The sequence below is a fragment of the Lates calcarifer genome, linkage group LG13 (genome assembly GCF_001640805.2).
Source record: "Lates calcarifer isolate ASB-BC8 linkage group LG13, TLL_Latcal_v3, whole genome shotgun sequence".
NCBI classification, from domain to species: Eukaryota; Metazoa; Chordata; class Actinopteri; family Centropomidae; genus Lates; species Lates calcarifer.
This window is the reverse complement of record NC_066845.1, coordinates 27,079,820-27,100,716: the sequence shown is the minus strand read 5'-3', so window position 1 is coordinate 27,100,716 and position 20,897 is coordinate 27,079,820. Positions and strand designations below refer to the sequence as shown.

Here is a 20,897-nt window from a genome sequence, read left to right as displayed (position 1 = left end):
GCTCCTGAAACATCAACACTGAAGGAATCTGAACCTAGAAATTAAACACTAACATACGAGTTGTTTAACAATGAAATCAATCTGACTACTTCTGTCACCCAGCTGGACATCTTATACACTTGTGGAAAACCCTGCCTCGTCTCTTCCTTTCATGTCTTATTGTTGTTTGTTGTGTCTTTTTAAGCCTCCTGCTGATCTGTAGCTGATCTGTTTCACTGCTGACAGAGCAGATATCTGCTCAAAATGTAATTTAAAGACAGAAAAAAAGCAGTTGGAAATAAAAAGATTATCAGGTGTGTTTTCAGCTGATGACCTCACAACCTGATGGATCTGATTGGCCAATCAGCAGTGTCTGATATGATGTCAGAGGACTAGATAATAACATGTCCTAGTTCATCCTGTGCTCTGACATGATGTAGATTTACTGAGACCAAGATCTGAGGCACAGACAGCTCGGTTTACTGATGATGTTTGTTCTGTCTCACAGACAGAAATAAATAACAAACAGGTCTTTAAACAACTCTTATAACGTCTGTTTGGACCTACAGGCTTCTCCTGGAGCTTTCAACTGCCTCTCAAGGTCTTCTTCAGAACGAGAGGTGGTTGAAAGCTCCAGAAAAAGCTGGTTAGTGGACATCTTCACCAGTCAGTCCAGCTACAGTTAACTGGCCTGTTTTGTGAGGTCACAGTGACCTTGACCTTTAACCTTTGACCACCAAATTTGAATCAGTTTGTCCTTGAGTCCAAATGAACATTTGTACCAAATTTGAATAAATTCCCTCAATGTGCTCCTGAGATATTGTTCATGAGAGTGGAACATTGATGAAGAGGAATGAAAACACTGAACACCTTGACTGTGATTGGCTGAAACCTGTAAACACACCTGTGACCACATTACATCTGTATTACTGCACCATTCATTCATTCATTCATTCATTCATCCACTGAACAAGTGCACAAACCCCCTCAAAGATTCAGGCTAAAGATACAAACAGGGATTTCTGTTTGAGCAGCTGCTGGCCTCAAACTTTGTTTTTCTTCATTTGTTTAAAAATCAGCAGCAGCCATTTTGTTTTTACAGCTCAGACAGATGAACACATGACTCACTCGTTTCTCTCCAGATGAACGACATGATCATTTCCATCCACAGTGATGATATAGGACACCTGAAGAAACAGAGAGAACTCGTTAGTCAGGAAAAGGTCGTCAATACGTAAACACCCGAACCAGTGAACAAAGATGGCCGCCGCGTCTCCCCTTCCTACAAAAATGGAGCCAAAATATCATGGACACGAGGACCGCCATGTTTGTGCTGATGACGTCATTTGGAGCCAGAGCCTGCGCTGTAGTGACTGGGGGGTGGAGCCATTATGTGGAAGCCCCGCCCACACATCCACTCAACCAATCACAAGTCATCAATCGTGTCATTACACTCGCTTTTTACAGCATTAAATAACGAATTAAAACTAATTGAACAAACAGTGTGATTGACAGAAACCATCTTTAATACTATTTTAGTTCAACTGTCCAATCAGCTTCCAAGAGGGGGGCGGGGTTTATGACCTACACTGCAGCCAGCCACCAGGGGGCACTGCAGATATTTCAGCTTCACTTCTCTCATTAAAAACCACATGAATTTTAAAATGTTCCATGTTACATGTTGGGCTGCAACTTATGATTATTTTTATTATTGATCGATTATCTGTCCGTTCACGTCAGAAGCTCAAAGTGACGTCTTCAAATGTCACGTTTTTGTGATAAAAATAGTCAAGAACCTGAAGACACTGATTTTAGTCTGACTGAGGAACCAGACATGTAAAAATATTCATGTTTCACTGGACAGTACAGACAATCACAATAATACAGTGTGTAATAATACAGGTGAACTGATCCCACCCACTTTGTCTGGTGCTGTGATAAAACATCACAAAATAAAAATGTTTCCAAACACAGAACAGCAAGTCCAGAAACTCTAAAAACTAAACTCCAAGGTCACCTGAGCCTCTGACTCACCTGGCAGACATTTACCTCTGTGTGTGTGTGTGTGTGTGTGTGTGTGAGCTGCAGCAACCAGCAGGTATGTAACTCCTGCAGGGCTGAACACACACACCACCTGTCTGTCTGTGTGTGTGTTTGAGGTGAGTCAGGACAGGAAGTCAGCGGTGGACTACATCACCCAGCTGCCAGCAGCAGCTCCTCTGTCCTCTAACACAGTGGGGGTCAAAGGTCGGCAGAGGTGCGGGGGGGGGACGTTTCAACATCAGTAAACAGTAAACATCTGTTTATTAATGAGAAAGAAAAATCAAAGGATAATAAATAACTGTGCTCACTACCTGCAGCTGACGACAGCCAATCAGATTTCAGAGTTTCCCTGAGTCACCTTCAGGTTTGATTTCAAAGGTGAAAGAAATAAAAGTTAAACAAACGAGGTGTTAATCAGCGAGTGTTAGAGGAGCACTTCAGCTAAGCTAAGCTAAGATGACCAGCTGCCATAGCTTCATATGTCTGAATGTTATAAGAAGAGTTTCTGCCTGTAAGAGTGTGGACTTCCTGTTTCCTGGTCCAACTTCTCTGAGATCTCTCTCCAGACGCTGCAGAGCTGAGTCTGATGTCTGAACAGATCTGAGTCCAACAAACTGTTCAGAGTCATTCTGCTGCTTCACTGTGACGAGGAAGAGGAAATGACTGCAGCTGAGAAGTTACAGGTTTTAAACCAATGAAGAAAAACAAAGTTCGACACCAGCGGGTGCTAACGTTAGCCAGCTAACCTAGCTAACGTTAGCACCCGCTGGTAAAAGCAGGTACTCCAGATATAAGCTCATGTTTCAGCTGTCAGTTCTTTTCTGTGCTGCCCAGCTAAGGAGAATAAAGCTGGACTTAGGTAGCTATCATCACCCAGCTAAGGTGAAAACAGAGTCATAGCTACCTGTTTTATTTTTGGGGCAGCACAGAGAAGGACTGACAACTGAAACACCCAGAGTTTATATCAGGAGCTAACGTTAGCCAGCTAAGGCTGGTGTCGAACTCTGTTTAACTTCTCAGCTGCAGTCATTTCCTCTTCTCTTCCTCGTCACAGTGGAAACAGCAGAATGACTCTGAACAGTTTTGGACTCAGATCTGTTCAAACATCACGGACTCAGCTCTGCAGCGTCTGGAAACAGGAGAGACTCAGAGAAGCTGGACCATCGTGACGTCACGACTTAACAAGTGAATAACAGCTCTTGCTGTAGCGGTGTTACCGAGGGCGGTCACTGATGTGTTTACGTTTCAGATGTTGCTGGTGAGTTTTCCATCCATTATATCTATGTTTCCAACTGAGCTGCCCAAAATGCTTAGGCCCTTATTATACAGCGAATCTGAATCCTGCTCAATATCAAACTCCTCGCTGCTGCTACCTGCAGGTTACTGTTATAAATCTACAGGAGTGTGTGTTTTTGGGTGGGGGTGGGGGGTGTCTGGGGTATTTCTGGGGGGGATTAACAGACGTGATACCAGGTAATGAGAGGTTTTGCTCAGTCAGATTATCACCAGGATTAAACTGTAACAGAAGAAACTGTGAGTTAAATGAAAATATTTGACCCATTTTTCTGTTTTAACAGATGAAAACTAAGAATCTTCAGACGTTGTTTGTTAAAGCTGCAGAGAACAAAAACACATCTGACAGAGGAGGAGAGAAAAACATGGCCGCAGGCAACACACACACACACACACACACACACACACACACACACACACACACACACACACACACGCCCTAATATCATACTTTCACATGGCGTCACTCCCTGCGAGCGATCTCACATTTCAACAGTGTGTGTGTGTGTGTGTGTGTGTTGGACTGAAAACACAGCGCTGACAGATTGTGTGTGAGAGGGTGAATCTGTGTGAACGTGTGAGTGTGTTGAACATGTTCCAGCACATAGGGCGGGAAAGACAGACAACACACACACACACACACACACACACACACACACACACACACACACACACACACACACACAGAGTCAGCAGCTTCCAGATTAAATCCTCCTCTGACAACACGTCTCTGAGTTTTAAGGTGGTTCTGCTACATGAACTGATTTCATCCTGAGGAGCTGAGGGCAGGAGCCTCAGGTCCACCTTAAATTACAGATACTTGTTGGCAGTACTCAGATCATTTACTGAAGTACAAGTAACAGTACAACAATGTACAAATACTCCATTACAAGTAAAAGTCCTACATTCAAAATCCTACTCAAGTGAAAGTATTGTTGTGTAAAGTCTCAGCAGTAAAGATACTTCCTTTAGGTAAAGTATGAATAAAATATGAGTAGTAAAAGTACTTCAGGTAAGGGTGGTTAAGGTATTGGTGGTGAGAGTACTTCCTAAAGAAGTACCACTTTAGTCCCCTGGTTCCCTGCCTGTCTGACTCAGCAGAGGTCAGGAGAGGTCACGCCGTCAGGAAGTGGACCTGACGACTCAGCTGAGTTTGTATTTCCTGAGGTCAGAGGTCACACAGCGACCAGACAGTAAAACAACCCAGAGGGAAGTTGAAGCTCATTACCTGACTGGGCGGTCGTCCGTCCACGTCCCGCCTCAGCCTTCCTCCGATTGGCCGAGGGACGGTCAGCTGATAGGAGGAGAGGTGTTCGGTCTGAGTAGAGTCTGCAGGTAGAAACAGGAAGTGAGGAGTGGGGGATTTACTGACCCATTTTATGTCGGAGAATAAAACCTGAAAATGTCTTGAGCTTGTGTTAAAACCACAGACCTTATTTCAGACATTTAACCAGAAACACACTGACAACAGGAAGAGCTAACATGCTAACATGCTAACTGACTTCCTGGTTCTAGGATCAGTCCTGCAGGACTCTGTTGCCCAAACAAAGACCATTTAAAACCCTTTCCTGGGCTGCGGGATAAGTTTTAAATTATTCACATTATTACTGTGGACATGTTAGCAACATGTGGCCTGTGTCACGGCAGAACTGATCCCATAACAACATGGACTCTTAAAGGTTCCTGTCGTCGCTGTCTGTCTGCAGGAGGCAAGGAAAATATCAAGACTTTTTAAAACCTTCTAAGGCCTTAAATTTAATGCTTTTCCAGACCCACAAATACCCAGAGTGTGTAGTTATTTTAAACACACAGACTGTGTGTGTTTGTGTATAAGACGTGAGCACCAGAAAAAATGTCCTGACAAGGGCAGAAATATACTCAGTAAACACACACGTTAACAGTTTGCCTCCGTCTGTTCACAACACACACACACACATTAATCTGTAACCATGGTAACAGCTGCAGTCTCTGGTTAACGACCTCTCTGTCCTGACGTCCTGCCCGGAGCCACAGCAGCTTTAGTCCCACTTTTTATTCTACTCCTGTTTCTATTTCATCTATTGTTTTTACTGTTTCATCCTCTGTCGCTAAAAAACATTAATCATGTTCTGTTATTAATAATTCTGAAAACATTTCCAAAATAAAAGCTGTGTCTCACATGTTCAACACAAACGTTGAGCCGCCATCTTGGCTCCGTGCAGGAAGAAGGTCGACAGTAAATCTACAGTTTGTGATTCTGTAACTTGATTTAACGTCTTTACTGATTCTATTCCTGATTTATCTTCTTTCATCTGACTGTAACTTAATAACTGTAACTGTACTGTTGTAACAGTAATATTGTAATGGTTGAATTGTAACAGTAACGTAACAGTAATGTTGTAACTGTAAAACTGTAATGGTGTAACAATAATATTGTAACTGATATTGTAACTGTAACTGTTTTACTTTGTAAAATTGTAAAATTCTGTAAAATGTGGATTAAATAAAACCCACAGAGATCTGAGCTCCACTGTGACAGTAATAGATTACCTGGTTAATAAAGTGTAACTGAAAAGTGAACGTGTTCTGATGGAGTGTTCTGTGTTTCTGATGAACATCCAACACTGTTTGTCTTTGATTCTGTGATCGTCAGAAAATAAAACACAAGGAATAAAAACACAAGCGACCTCAGTGACCTCCCCCTCCTGTTCCTCCCTCTGTTACATAAAGTCTTTGTGTTCATATTACTGCCGGCTTAGCAGCTGTTTGTTCGCCTCGTTTCATGGAATGAATGAACCATTTATGATACTGTGTGTGTGTGTGTGTGTGTGTTTAGTGTTTGTGATAATAATTTATCTCTCAGTGAAAACAGACTCTCTCTGTCAGTCTGAGGTCGTCTTGATGTCGCTTTTATGTTTTTTACGACGTCAATCTAACGTCCGCAGATACCAGTAACTATTAAGTGGTGATAGAAAACTGCCAAGGAAAATCTAAAAAAAAAAAAAAAAACAACTAGAGAAAAAAATCAAAATGTAAATTTTAGAGAAATCTAAAATCAAAATCAGGAAGAAAACAGTAATTTAAAAATCTAGAGAAATCTTAAAAGTACTCGAAATAAACCTCTTGAGAAAATCTTGAGAAACTGCAAATAAAAACTAAAGAAAACTTTCTGACAGTCCAGTGATTAACAAAATCTAGGGAAAGATCCAGATTTTTGATAAAATCTAAAGAAACCTAAAAATAAAATCCAGAAAAATCTTAAAGAAAATGTCAAGAAACCTTTGAAAAATGTAGAAATACTGTTAAACATCCAGAAAAATCTTTAAAAGACTCTAGAGAAATCCCAAAGAAAAGAAGAAACTTTCACAAAATCCAGAGAAACCTTTATGAAAAAATTTAAAGAAATCCCCAAAACTCTGATTTCAGTTTGAAGGAAGCTCAGTTTAACTGCTGGTCGCTGCCACATATGGAAAATCACTGTATTGCTTCAAGACACATAACACAACCTCGCTGATACAAACAATTCAATTCTCTGCGATCTACAAAATTCTTCTCGTCCGTAGTTTGAACCCTCTCAAGTCCTGGAGCTTTTTCCAGGACAAAAAAATCCATATTGTCCAGGTCTGAGCTTCTGTCTGAGGTTCACTCGTTTTACCATAATTTCCATTTATCTCTTCACCTCGTTCGCCTTCTTCAACAAATGAAATTCCTCTCATTTCATCCACCTGGGGAAAACCAGCAGTTTTCAGAAAGTGAAAATGAAGCTCATGGGGAATCTAAACGTCATTATTCTACAGCCATTACATTGTGAAACCAACAGTTACCTCATAATGAGAAGTTAAAACAAAAAACGTGTGTATTGTCACTTCTCATTTAAGTCGTATTCAAAGGACTTTTGTGAAATTTACTGATTCTTTGTTGTTTTTTTTAGTTTGAAATGAATCACATCTGGATGAACTGAAACAGTTCAAACTAAAACCACAAACATTTACACAAAGCTGAACAGAGACTTTTATACTGTCATTTTGAGATTGAATAACTTCACAGAGACCACATCCCAAACACGTCTGCCTTCACTTTCAGTGTGAATATGACTGATCAGTACTTTTGCACTTTGTCCATCACTTCGACTTAAATTCAGGTTTTGCATATTTCTTTCACTGCCATCTGAGTCACAGCGTTCCGTTTTTTCGAGGATGTTTTCCAGGTTTTTCTGTCGGGATTACAGTGGTATGAGGACAAACAGCCATCAGCTCATCATGTGAAACCTCCACCCACTGAATCACATCCTCTCTCCAACACCCTCTTCCTACTTTTTCGTCTCAGTGCAGCTCTCACTTCTTCGTGCAGAGATCACCTCCGGTCAGTCTGAGGTTTCAAACCAGCCAGAAACAAACCAGAGCTGTTACACACTGGGCAAAGAATGCAAACACCACAGCTCAGCAATTTAACAGCAGCTTCTCACTCAGTGTCGACAGTGGAAAGATTTAAATGCATCACTGCTTCTGTGACAATAAAATCTACATCTGCTGTATGTTTACCTTGACACAAAGAACTGAGTTCAGTTTATTGATTTTAAGGCCTAATACTGACTGACTCAGATGATTGATCACATTCACACATTCATCAGCCTGTAAGTTAAAAAGATGCTGATCAGAGTGTTTGATTCTTGTTTTGTTCTGTCCTAAGACGTCTTCCGGTCTGATCTGGATCCGGTTCTCTGCTGGTCTGCTGACAATCCACTTAACCCCCGAACATCAGTGGAGATTTGTCTAATCTAATTTAATCTAGCTTTCGTTTGCTGACTTTCTCTTCTTCTAACAAACCAGACAAGCGTCAAGAGAAATGTTGAACAAAATAGAAAATGTAGAGGAATCTGAAATCTAAATCAGGAGAAATCTGTAAGAAAATGTAGAGAAATCCTAAAGAGAGACTGTAAAGGAACTCTAGATAAACCTAGAAAACCTGCAGATTAAATCAAATCTATGAAAAGATCTAGGTTTCTAAGAAAATCTGGGGAAATCTCAAAGAAAATTAGTGGAAACTTTAAGAAGCAGAAAAATAAATGTAAAAATCCAGATCCTTTAAAATGTAGACAAACTGTGAAACAACTGGAAAAACCTCCAGAAAACTTCAAGAAATCTAAAGAAACTCTAGAAAAACAGAAATCCATTCAATGTTTAGAGTAGACAGGCTGCTTTAAGAAATTCTGGATATATTTAAAGAAAATCTAGAAAAACCTTTGTAAAACTGAGACAAATAAAAAGGGATGGAGAGAACACTTTAAGAAACCCTGAAGTGAACTCAAAGAAAAGTTCAGTATAAAGTTCAAGAATGTGTTTTTTTCTTCCCGTCCTCAAACCAAACCTGATGAAAACCTCAGTACCAGCTCTGGATGTGGATCAGCCAAGTGGGTTAAGCCGTTCTGAACCTCAGGAATCTGACCTGACCTTGACTGAACCACATCTGACAACCGGCCAATCAGAAACCACACCTGACCTCTGTAATGGTGAGGCCAGACCAAAATTTGCTTTCTAATCATGTCTGAAGAGGACGAGACACACTCACCTCTGATCTGAACTTTGACCTGTGAAAGTTCAGATCGGACGTTTCTCTCGGTGCTATTCAGGTTTTCTGTCGGCTTCGTGAAAGGTTTCTCTGCTTTTCTTTGAAGGATCTTTTTGGGGATTTCTATGTGTTTTTAATGTTTCTTGAGAATTTTTTTTGGAATATTTCTTTTGATATTGTTTTTAGGTTTCTCTAAAAATATTTGTTTTCCTTTGATTTTGTTTAATCTCCAGATTTCCTTGGAGGTTTCTCTGGAGTTCCTCTCTTTAGGACGTGTCTACATTTTCCCCTTGATGTGGATTTTTTTCCTCAAGATCCTTTTTATATAAAAATCTTGATATTTCCCCAGGTTTTGTTTAATCTGTAAATTTTCCACGTTTATCTAGAGCTCTTTACGATCTCTTTCCCTACATTTTCTTGATTTTGATTTTAGACTTCACTACCTTTTGTCTGTTTTTAGGGGCTTGTAAACTCTGGGAGCAGTGTGGAGGCGTAACCACAGCAACAGTGACGAGTTTTAAAACGATGAGCGCAGTTGTAGGCTAACACAATAACAACAATAAGAGAAACACAGAAAAACAGCAGACTGGTCCTTTAACAGAGAAAACGAGTGTTTCAGAGCTGAAGGTTTGTTCATGTTCGGTTCAGAGGAAAAAAAACAGAGTGAGTCATCGTTCAGGGAAACAGGGACGGCTGCTCCAACTGTGTGTGTGTGTGTGTGTGTGTGTGTGTGTGTGTATGTGTGTGTGTGTGTGTGTGTGTGTGTGTGTGTGTATGTGTGTGTGTGTGTGTGTGTGTGTGTGTGTGTGTGTGTGTGTGTGTGTGTGTGTTTGGCTGAACAGTAAAAGTTGCTGCTGCTTCCTGTAAATGTAATCACTCAGCTTCATTCAGACTCTCTGGATGTTTGAGTGTTTCTGTCTCAGTCAGCACACACACACACACACACACACACACACACACACACACACACACACACACTGACTGTCACACTCGAGTGTTAAACAGGGTTTACTTCCTGTCGGCTGCAGGACTCGGTGGCCGACGGACACTAAGCTGCTTAACGCTCAACCTGCCTGAACGAGACGCCAAAACACACACACACACAAAAGACCTGAAAATACACACATACATACACACAAACAACCTGAACACACACACACCACACACTCTGAGAGGAGACGTGGTGGATCAACAGTCCCTGAAGAAACAAACCAACAAATCAATACCTATTGATCTGTATCAGCTATTAAAAGAACATGACGTTGACAACATGACGACAAAATGTAAACACACTGACAGATGGAGGCAGTGGTATTCCAGCAGCTCCTGGTTAAATCCCTGTTTTTGTCAATGGAGTCTGGTAGAGAGATATAGAGATGATTCTGGTTAAACTAAAGGATCTGACTCATTGGAATTTGACAGAGAAATCAGTCGGGCTGCGTTTCCTTCCTCAGTGAAACATCAAGTCTGTAAAACTTTATTCATACTCACAGAGGTTAAACCTCTGACACAGAGGAGGCTGAGAGACACCTGTCCACCAACAAACCATCCAGGTGCAGCTCATCAGACTGTGGACACCTGAGGTCACTGACCTTAACCTTTGACCTTTGACCACCATATTAAACTCAGTTCATCTCCAACTGTACATACAGTCTGTAGTGTACTGCAGTAAATATTCAGTCATCATTACATACTGTACTGCAGTGGAAGCTACTGTAGTACAACACTGTGTAATGTACAGTGTACTCTGGTGTAGTACTGTGTAGTACAGTGTAGTACTGTGTAGTACAGTGTACTGTGGTGTAGTACTGTGTAGTACTGTGTAGTACAGTGTAGTACTGTGTACTCTGGTGTAGTACTGTGTACTGTGGTGTAGTACTGTGTAGTACAGTGTAGTACTGTGTACTGTGGTGTAGTACTGTGTACTCTGGTGTAGTACTGTGTAGTACAGTGTAGTACTGTGTACTCTGGTGTAGTACTGTGTAGTACAGTGTAGTACTGTGTACTCTGGTGTAGTACTGTGTACTGTGGTGTAGTACTGTGTAGTACAGTGTAGTACTGTGTAGTACTGTGTACTGTGGTGTAGTACTGTGTACTGTGGTGTAGTACTGTGTAGTACAGTGTAGTACTGTGGTGTAGTACTGTGTAGTACAGTGTAGTACTGTGTGTGTAGTACTGTGTAGTACAGTGTAGTACTGTGTGTAGTACTGTGTGTAGTACTGTGTGTGTAGTACAGTACAGTGTAGTACTGTGTAGTACAGTGTAGTACTGTGTAGTGTGTAGTACAGTGTAGTACTGTGTACTGTGTGTAGTGTAGTGTAGTACGTGTAGTACTGTGGTGTAGTACAGTACTGTGTACTGTGGTGTAGTACTGTAGTACTGTGTGTAGTACTGTAGTAGTGTAGTACTGTAGTACTGTGTACTGTAGTACAGTGTAGTACTGTGGTGTAGTACTGTGGTGTAGTACTGTGTGTAGTACAGTGTAGTACTGTGTACTCTGGTGGTGTAGTACTGTGTAGTACTGTGTACTGTGTACTGTGTGTAGTACAGTGTAGTACTGTGTACTGTAGGTGTAGTACTGTGTAGTGTAGTACAGTGTAGTACTGTGGTGTAGTACAGTGTAGTACAGTGTAGTACTGTGTACTCCTCACCTCTGCAGAGTGAGTTTCCACTCAGCAGCAGCAGCAGACAGCAGACCTCCAGCAGCTCCACTCTCCCTCCCATCATCATCTTCTTCTTCTTCTTCTTCTTCTTCTTCTTCTTCTTCTGTGGTTAAATAAATGTCACCGGGCCGCAGCTCCTCTCTCACACACCGTCCTCTCCTCCTTCTTCTTCTTGTTTTTATTGTTGTTGTTGTTGTTTTCCAGCCGTCTCCCCCCGCAGAGCCTCATGCTAAACACCCAGCGGTGGTTTTCTTCCTCGGCCGAGCCATTCGGTCCGTCCCAGTTTACGGTCCCAGCTGATGACCCGCCGCAGCCGTTACCGAGCCGTTACCGGGCCGCCGCGGCTCCGACGTCTCCCGCCGCCGTTCGACTCGTTATCTCCGTCCGTTACAAGACAAACCGTGACTCGGTCCGTTTCCTCCGGCTCAGTAAAGCGTGTCCTCTCCCGGTGCAGCAGGAGACTCGTCTCCTCTGAAACTCCACCATCTAAAACCAGCGTCCAGTCACCGGAAACGCTCTCTGCTCCCTGTGGAGAACTTCAAAATAAGAGTACTGGAAAAACCTGAAATCTTACAAACAGCGAAATCAGACAAATCACAACAAACTATTAATATCAGGAATATCTGGAGTATGTAAGTATATTAAAGTAGAATCAAAACACTCCTGAGTACTCTGTATTAAATGTTCATAGAAAACACATTTTAATATACAAAACATAGTTTAAATAATATGATACTTTATTATAAATTAAATTACTACCTGACAATAAATACAAGTACAGCCAAAATAACTAGTCAATTAATATTCTAATAATTAAGTAATTTTTCATGTGACGTGTCAAACATTTCACTTCTTAAATGAGACAATTTGCTGGTTTTCCTTTTTAAATTTTTTGATTTGTTTTTATTAATTTTGAAGTTTGGAGCTCATCAGACTGTGTCACACTGGACCAAACAGTCAATCGATGGATGAGAAAGTCAAGTCAAGTCATTGTAAAATAAAACATTAATACAAATGAAAGAAAGTCACTGTATCGTACACTTTCATGATGGCTTTCAAAAACACTGAATGAAAACAGACAAATATATAAAACAAACAAATATGTAACTGTAAACAACTAACTGATGAGATTATATGGTATAGCTTATTAAATATATTTAAAAATGTTTAAGCAAAAATAAATCTGCCAATTGTGATTGATGCATATTTTAAAAGTATTATTAAAAGTATCACAAGATTTTCTCTCAAATCTATTATTTTACAGTGAAAACATTATAAATGTATATCATTCATTATACTGATGCATATAAATATTTTCACCTTTTGTTGTCTTATTTTTATATTTAAAGTATTTGTGTTGTGGATAGAACATGTCTGATAGTGTTATTATGTATATATTGTACTATATTATTATGTATATTACGGTAAGTTTAGCTTTTTTATTCATCTCATTCTCTTGTGCTGCAGTAACATCAATTATTTCATTTTATAGTTAATTTGAAGTATTTTATTACAGACTTAAATAATCCTGTTGTATATTAATACATAATAAAGTACATCTGTCAAAACCTGTAAAATAATCTCGTAATAATTTGTTTTTTCCTGACATCGCTGCTGCTCTCACTGTAAACTGACGGGCTTTTATTTTGAAGTCAAACTTGGGTTTGTTTCTGTTCACGTGACAAAACTAATCTCCAGCTGGGGAAAAAAAGGTTTCATCTGCGCATGCGCCATTTAACCGAGCGCCGCCTTCTTCACATCATTACTTTATTATAAATTGATCATTAAGGTGAAACTGTCCGCTCGATGTTCGACCGGACGCGTTATTCAAACGCACGTTTTAAAAGCGTCGCGCGCTCAGCCTATGAAACAGGAGAGTTTGTAATATGATCCTACTGATGCGTTCAAGTGTCGCTAGGAAACTCAAGAGTGTAGAAATTTCACTCCAACTTCTTTTTTCAGTTTAATACAGTAAAAATAAACAATATTCTGAGAAACCATATTCATTGATTGGTTATGGACAAATTAGCAGCGTATTGCAAATTTTTGTCATCACAACCAAAACAAAGGTGAAAGATTTCAAAGGAACCATTTCTTTGTTACAACTTAAACTTACACATTGACTGAAAATTTAATAGGTCAATATATACAAGTGCAAGAAAATCTTTTTTTTTCTTTTGCAAAAACAGATAAGAGATGAAATCTGTTCCCGATTAACTGTGCCAGAGAATTTTTTTAACATAACTGCATAAACTGAACAGATACACACTTTTAACACTAACAGACAGAAAAACTAGTAAATGGTAAATGGTTTTGTGCAAAGAATCAGGTATTGTATGATACCGTTCAATAGACCAATAGAATTGTTGATTCAACCTGACAGGTTAGTATTTAAAGTTGTATTTTTTACAGCACAGTATCCAGGTCTGAACAAAAGAGGAACGAGTCTGTATCTGATTTCAGGCTGTTGTTTTGAATGTTTTTTTCTTTCGCAGGAAGGTTCTAACTTCTCTGACTCAGCTGCCGGTACAGTTGGATGACCATGAGCTGAATTTCAGGATCTCCCGGTTTGATATCGATAGCTCTCAGGAAGAAGCTCAGGGCCTCGTCCACCTTCCCTTTGCTGTAGCACTCTTTTCCTCTGCTGACCAGGGAGTTGTAGTTCTCATCCTCAGACTCGATGGCGTCTTTCGTCCCATTCGCCTTGACCCCTGCGTCAACGGTCAACTGATCCATTCTCTCAGAGGAGGCTAGCTCAGTGTCGCAGGTCGAATCCTCGAGGAAGCTGTTCATTTCCTCTCCTGATTCGTCGACTACACCTGGTGACTCAGACTGCTCCTCCTCCCCCTCTGTGTTCAGAGTCTCTCCGGTCGTCTCCTCCAGCTGAAACTCATCATGAGATGAATCAATGACGTTGTCCTCTTCGGCCTCATCAGAATGCCTCTCTGAACTGTCATCTTCGTCGTCAACACCTTCATCCTCATCACCCAATAGGTCATCCGTGTCGTCGATGATGGACTGGAGGAGCGAGTGGCGGGAGGCCACAGAGGTGTTTCCTCCAAAGCTCTTTCTTGACTGGAGAGGTGTGGAGGCTCCGAGCACCTGGAAGGAGTTTTCAAGTTGTCTCTTATCATTATCATCACCACCTTCATCTTCATCACTATCATAAATCACTGCTGCTCTTTTCTTTTTGGTGACTATGATAGAATCATTCATTAACTCCTCCATGTTAGAGGCATGGCCATTGTTGAGGCTTTGTCTGAGTCCTTCTTCTTTATGTTGCCACTCAGAAAGGGATTTATTCACGTCAAAACTCTCATTGATCTGCAGCTGCGACAGCAGTTTTCTCTCTTCCACATCGGCCTCTTGAGGATCCTGAACGCCGTTCTCTGAGAACATATCGCTATCCTCCAGCTGTAAATTGAAGTTTCCCTCAAAGGATTCAATTCCAGCACTGACTCTGGATGATGCGTCTGCTTTGAAGCTTGAATTGGATGTTTGCAAGATAGACAGTCTTTTGTTCTGCAGTGGTGTGCTGTAAGGGTGACCCAAGTCCATCTGGGAGTCATTGCATTTTGAGTGTGAACTTCCATTTAGCAGGTGTTTATGCTCATCAACTGCTGTGATGTATGCCAGGCTGCCTTCACCTGCTGAAACAACTGCAGCCTCAGACATCGCTGACTGGTTCATTAGTTCTTCAACGGAGGCATTTGCCACATCACCTGCTGCAGCATCAACGGCCTCCGACATCACCAAAGACTCATCAATCGTCTCCTGAGGAGAAGAATCCGCTGCTTCCAAGTAACTCCTCTCCTGCTTAATAGACTGGTGTTTTGGGGAATCCAGGCTCTTCTCAAAAAGCTTGTCTTGGATTGTTTCTACAACAGGTTGTTCTTCTTCTGTCATACTCTCACCTGCAGTTAGATCAATGACTTGGTTACTCAAATTCTGTTGACCATCCTCCTTGCCAGAATCCGAGTGGTCCAACTCCACCACAACCAGTGAGCTGTTTGAGTTGCTGTCCTGTTGTGGATATGAAGGACTCAGTCTTGGATTTCTTGGTTTTTTCTCATTCGACCGCTCCCTGCTGTCCACTGGTTGCCTGAGCCAGGCTGGTTCCGTGCTCGAAGCCATATTCTCCGTCAGCTGCATTTGCAACTCAGACTCAGCCCTCATCAGCTCCTGAGCCTTCTGGACCCGTCCTTCGATGTAGTGATGCTCCTGGTCCTCTGGGGCCTCGTCATGGTCGATGTCAAGGGAAAACATGAGGTCATGGTCAGAAATCCCAAACATCTCCATGGCGTGCAGGTGGGCGATATGCTCGTCCAGTTCAGGGTCTGTCCGTCGGTGTCTGGAGTGCAGGGCCTGAAGTTGCAGCTGTGTGGACGAGGACCGAGTGTCCTCCAGGGTGAAGAGCTCCTTCAGCTCCTGTTTGCTGAAGTATCGAAACGGGTTCTTCTTGTCTCCGGTATTCTGCCTGATGAGGGAGTCTTTGAAAACCTGCCGCCTGTAGATCTTCTCCTCCACTGTGCCGCAGGTGATCAGTCTGTAGATGACAACATTTTCAGTCTGGCCGATGCGGTATGCTCTGTCAACAGCCTGGGCATCTGTTGCTGGGTTCCAGCTGGGATCGTAGATCACTACTCTGTTTGCTGCTGTCAAGGTGATGCCAACTCCTCCAACCTGTGTAGTCAGGAGGAAGACGGAGTAACGCTCATCTGTCTGGAACAGAGTGATGCGCCTCTCTCTCTCTGCAATCTGTGTTATTGTGCCATCCAGTCTCAGTACTTTGAAGCCTCTGTTGCCCAGGATGCGTTCAATAATGTCAAGTACCTTCCTGTAATGTGCAAAGACGAGCGTGCGATGACCTTCTTGTCTAAGCCTTTCAAGAAGTGCAAACAGAAAAACAAGTTTCCCAGACTCAGATATTAAAGTGTCGTCAGGTACGTTGGCGATGCTGTGAGTGTCGGTGTCCACATGGTCACTCTCCTGGCTTTCAGCTGTACTCTCCTCCAAGCCCAACTTGGCTATGGCTCCAGCAGAGAGCAGTCTTGGGTGGTCGCACAGTTTTTTCAAAATGGTTAATTCAGCCAGAGGTGACCTGGTGGTTAAGAGCAGCTCCTTGATGTGGTCCAGAGAAATGAACTGCCGGTATATGTCCTCCTGAACAGCGCTCAGGTAAGTCCAGACAATCAGGTCATTCTTTCTCGTCAGTGTGGGCATGACTGCTCCAGAGTCTTTTTGGTGGTTTGGGACTTGGCTGTCCTTATTGTCCGATTCATCTTCTTTGCAAGGATGTGTGCCATTCATTTTGTTTTTCTGCACTTCTGCTTTTGTCCTGCGGAGGAAGTAGGGTTTTATTATGGCCATGAGATTCTCAGACATCCGAGAGCCGAGAGCCTTTTCCCCTGGAGTGGCATCCTTCTCTCTGGCACGGGTGATCGGGTTTTCATACTCTGTTTTGAATGTTTTCGCGGTGCCGAGGAGAGTGCCTTGACAAGCAAAGTCAAAGAGCGCCCACATTTCTTTCAAGTTGTTCTGAACCGGAGTTCCTGTGAGAAGGACTCGGTTCTTTGAAGGTATGGCATATGCACTTTTGGCTGTTTTGGTGGTTGTGGTTTTTATCTTGTGTGCCTCATCCAGGATCATGTAGTCCCACGTGAACTCTCTGCCATGGTATGACGACAGCTGCTGCCAGTTGTTCATGAGCATAGTGTAGGTGGTGATGATGACACCACCTCTCCTCTGGACTTTCTCCAAATTCCTGGTCCTCTCTCCTTTGCTGGTACCGTGAAACTCCTTGACCCTCATGCCAGGAGTCCATTTGGCAAACTCCTTGGTCCAGTTTGTGATGAGTGAAGTTGGCATGACCAATAGTGAGTGTTTAACTAGCTCATTGTCATACATACCAGAGAGGAATGATATTACCTGGATGGTTTTACCGAGACCCATGTCATCCGCCAGGATCCCACCTTTACGACCATCTCTGTAGAGACTGTACAAGAAGGCCACTCCATTCCTCTGGTAGTCGTAAAGCTTGTCATATAACTCTTTAAAAAGCATTAAACCGCTGTTGTTTACATTGACAAACTCCTCATCTTCATCCTCCGATTCATTCTGAGCAAGAAATTCTTCAATTTTCTTTATCTTCTTTTCAAGTTTTTCACTCTGGTGAAGGTTGTATGCCAGCTTGAAGAGCTCCAGCGCTTTGTGCAGGTCCCCTTGTCTGGTAGCATCTTTACCATCTTGAATGAACCTGAATAAAAGGACATCAGCAAGTTAAAAATAAGACAACAGTCTAAACCAAACCTGCAGTTTATGACTATTTTTGTTATTGATTAATCAAGTAATTATTGTCTTGACTACTCCTTCTTTCTTTCTATTTCTATCAATCTTTTGGTCAGTCACTTTCAGTTATAAATTGGAAGAAAATCGTTGTTATAATTTCACCCATGAAGAAAAAAATCACCAAAAAACTAACTGACTAACTAAGCACATTTAATAAACTATTATGTTTAGGTACTTGTATTCTACATCAGAAGTTCCAATTTATGGTACTCTATACTTCCACTTAAGACAAATGTACTTTTACAAACAAAACATAAAAGCAGCTTCATTATTACAGATTAGAAGCTCTGCTGAGATTAAAGTGATGTCACCAATGAGATAAATCTTGAAATGTAACATGGTAATGGTTTTACTCATTATTTTCTCTGGTGCCAGCTTCTCAAATTTTTGACCATTTTCTGATATTATTTAGACAAAACAATTAATGGATTAGTCAAGAAAATAATCTGCATATTAATCGATAACAAAACTAACACTTCGCTGCAACCCCAAGTCCAAGTCCTGAAAAATTACTATATTTAATCTTTTTTTAAACAATATAATAACCCATGTGGACAAAATGTTATTTTATGCACACAAGCATAAAAGAAACATCTTTAGGCACCTTAGGGACTCCATAATTTAAAACTCCTCTAAAATTAGTACTTTCTTAAAGTAATTTGTTTCTTGTAATACTTCTGTACCTTTACTCAATTAGAATTGGGAATGCAGGACTTACAACATAGTAATACAACTCTTACTTAAAGAAAGTATCTGAATACTTCTACCATCGATGATGGAAAATATGAGCAGACAGAAACCAGGGCATCAGGGTTTGTGGTCTGTGCCCATGAGACCTCCTTATTCTGAAGAATTTCATGAGGACTTCACCTTCGCCACAGTTTCAGGACCACTCACATTAAAGTAGTCTGACATCTGCTGGTCAGAAAGAGTCACTACACTAAGGAGGCTAATATTTCAACACCACATCAGATGCTTTAAATTCGGGGGTGCCAATAATTTTGAACTTGTACATAGGCCAGCCTTGGTTCAGAGTCAGCTAGAGTAGGAATTTTTTAATCATCTCATCAACAAGTGTCTTTAATTTCTGAGAGTTACCTGTGATATGCTTCCATGTTGTCGTCTGTATCTATGGACAAAGACCTGCAGAGACAAAGTCAAGATCAGAGACATCCACGTGTACAGATATCCAACACACATCTATCGATCTACTCATCTATCAGACATCCGAAACATGACAAAGACACAAACCAGAGACTAAACGTTTGGGAACCACTGGTTTATAAGTTTATCAGATGTTTTAATAATAATGTAATATCTAAATCTGAAAATTAACCAGTAACTACAGCTGCCAGATAAACATAGTGAAGTATATACTACATTACTTCAGTTTGAAATGCATCATAAAATGGAAATGCTGAAATATAAGTACCTGAAAAGGTAGTAACATTACCTGAGTAAATGTACTTTAGAGCTGCAACGATTAGTCACTTAATCGACTGGAAATAATATCACATCTGTTATATCAGACTGACCTGCACTAATGTGCAGTGTATTATATTATCTTACCACCATTGTACAGTGTATGTCCAGTACATAGCTATGGGCCTATCTATATAATTCAGCCTTGTTTTTGTTGTTGTTGTTGTTTACTTTCATCGTTGTTTTAGTGACCTATTGATCTGCCTTAATGATCCTTAATACTTTCTCAGGAAGAAATTAAATTATTCCTGGTTCCAGGATCTCACATGTGAGAGATGTTTGCTTTTCTTTGTCTTACATTTCTGTACAGGTTGTTTTGGGGGGTTTTAACTGTTTCGATTCGACGGATTCGATTAATCCTGAAAATAAGCAGCCGACTGAACAACAATAAAGATAACTGTTAGCTGCAGGCCTGATCTATTTTGTTTCTTTCCACCACCGGAAAACGACAACAAAAATGCGAAGTTGACCTTAAATCAGTAACAGATGACACACACGGTGTCTAGTCCTGTGAGATTAACATTACTGTCAGCCCTGTTCAAAGTGACTTATATCAGTTTTATGTGTTTTGTTGTTTTCAGCTTCATTTCTGTGATTTCTGATTAGAAACTATCTCCAAACACAAATCAGCGTGTCCTCTGTTAGCAGACATGTGGCTAACCTTTCAGCAGTGTTAACCAGTGGGATGTTAGCACGGATGCTAACTGTCAGCTAGCCGCGACACGGGCATTAACGTCATCTTTACTTACTTTTCCAGCTTCTCGGAAATCTTCGCAACTTCACCGTCACGGTGAGAGACATCCATCCTGACGAAGTGACGGTTTCACCGGCGCGAAAGAAGAAACAGCTCCCGGTGAATAAACGTATGTTTGTGGACTAAGACGTTTTGGTTTGTGTGTTGTTGTATTCAAACCAGCAGCGTTTCCACCCGCCAATTTTTTTCCAGCCTATCAGAGAGAATGATGTAGTGACGCTACAACGACAGTGTCCAATTGGAGACACAGAAGAGTGCAGTAGGCGGGACCAACAGCAAAGCGCAGCCAATCAGCAGCGTAGTTCCGGGCAGGAACGGGTCATCGATTAAAACGGTTGAGCTTAATTCCATTACACCACAAACTTTCCAGGGAATGTCACTAAATTTTAGCTTTGGGAAGTTTTTTCAATTTCCAGAGATTCCTGAGATTTCATTGGAAACACAGTAGACCACATGTAAACATTGAATTAATTAAAAATAAGCTTCTATTTATAGTTTATTATATTTGTTTTGAAATTTAATTGGACATAAATATATGAAATATGGAATATCTGGTTTTTTGCATGTATGTAAACGGGGAGAAAATACTGGAAACTTGATACATGTTTACTCATTTATTTAGTAATAGAAACACATTTAAATGTAATTAAAATCTATAGGTTTAAATCGAGAGTCACAGTCAAATATAAAAGAAAGAGTCTGAAATGTAGAACGAACAGTTTCAGACAGATATAAAATGTGCCCAGGCTTGTCGAGGTTTTCACAGGTGGATTCAGAATAACGGAGCC

The 20,897-nt window shown here is 41.1% G+C and overlaps 2 protein-coding genes across 4 annotated transcripts in view; both read right to left on the bottom strand.

The window, feature by feature from the left end:
• adam9 (ADAM metallopeptidase domain 9) overlaps positions 1 to 12,060 on the bottom strand; it is a 29,480-nt gene extending 17,420 nt beyond the window's left edge. For 2 of the 3 annotated variants that reach the window (XM_051075096.1, XM_051075097.1), the window contains exons 1-3: positions 11,514 to 12,060; positions 4,544 to 4,644; positions 1,108 to 1,166 (exon numbers count right to left, since the gene is read on the bottom strand). In XM_051075096.1, the coding sequence (XP_050931053.1) occupies positions 1,108 to 1,166; positions 4,544 to 4,644; positions 11,514 to 11,592 (239 nt within the window). In that variant the 5' untranslated portion in view covers positions 11,593 to 12,060. The remainder of the gene's footprint in view (positions 1 to 1,107; positions 1,167 to 4,543; positions 4,645 to 11,513) is intronic. The other variant, XM_018664299.2, reaches the window with a different exon arrangement.
• A 1,403-nt stretch (positions 12,061 to 13,463) lies between these two features.
• Positions 13,464 to 20,312, bottom strand: ercc6l (excision repair cross-complementation group 6-like). The gene is made up of 3 exons (XM_018664287.2): positions 20,105 to 20,312; positions 18,972 to 19,016; positions 13,464 to 17,781 (listed from the first exon to the last, which is right to left on the bottom strand). The coding sequence occupies exons 1-3, from the start codon at positions 20,158 to 20,160 to the stop codon at positions 14,028 to 14,030; spliced, it is 3,855 nt and encodes a 1,284-aa protein (XP_018519803.1). The 5' UTR covers positions 20,161 to 20,312; the 3' UTR covers positions 13,464 to 14,027.
• Between the last annotated feature and the right edge of the window lie 585 nt (positions 20,313 to 20,897).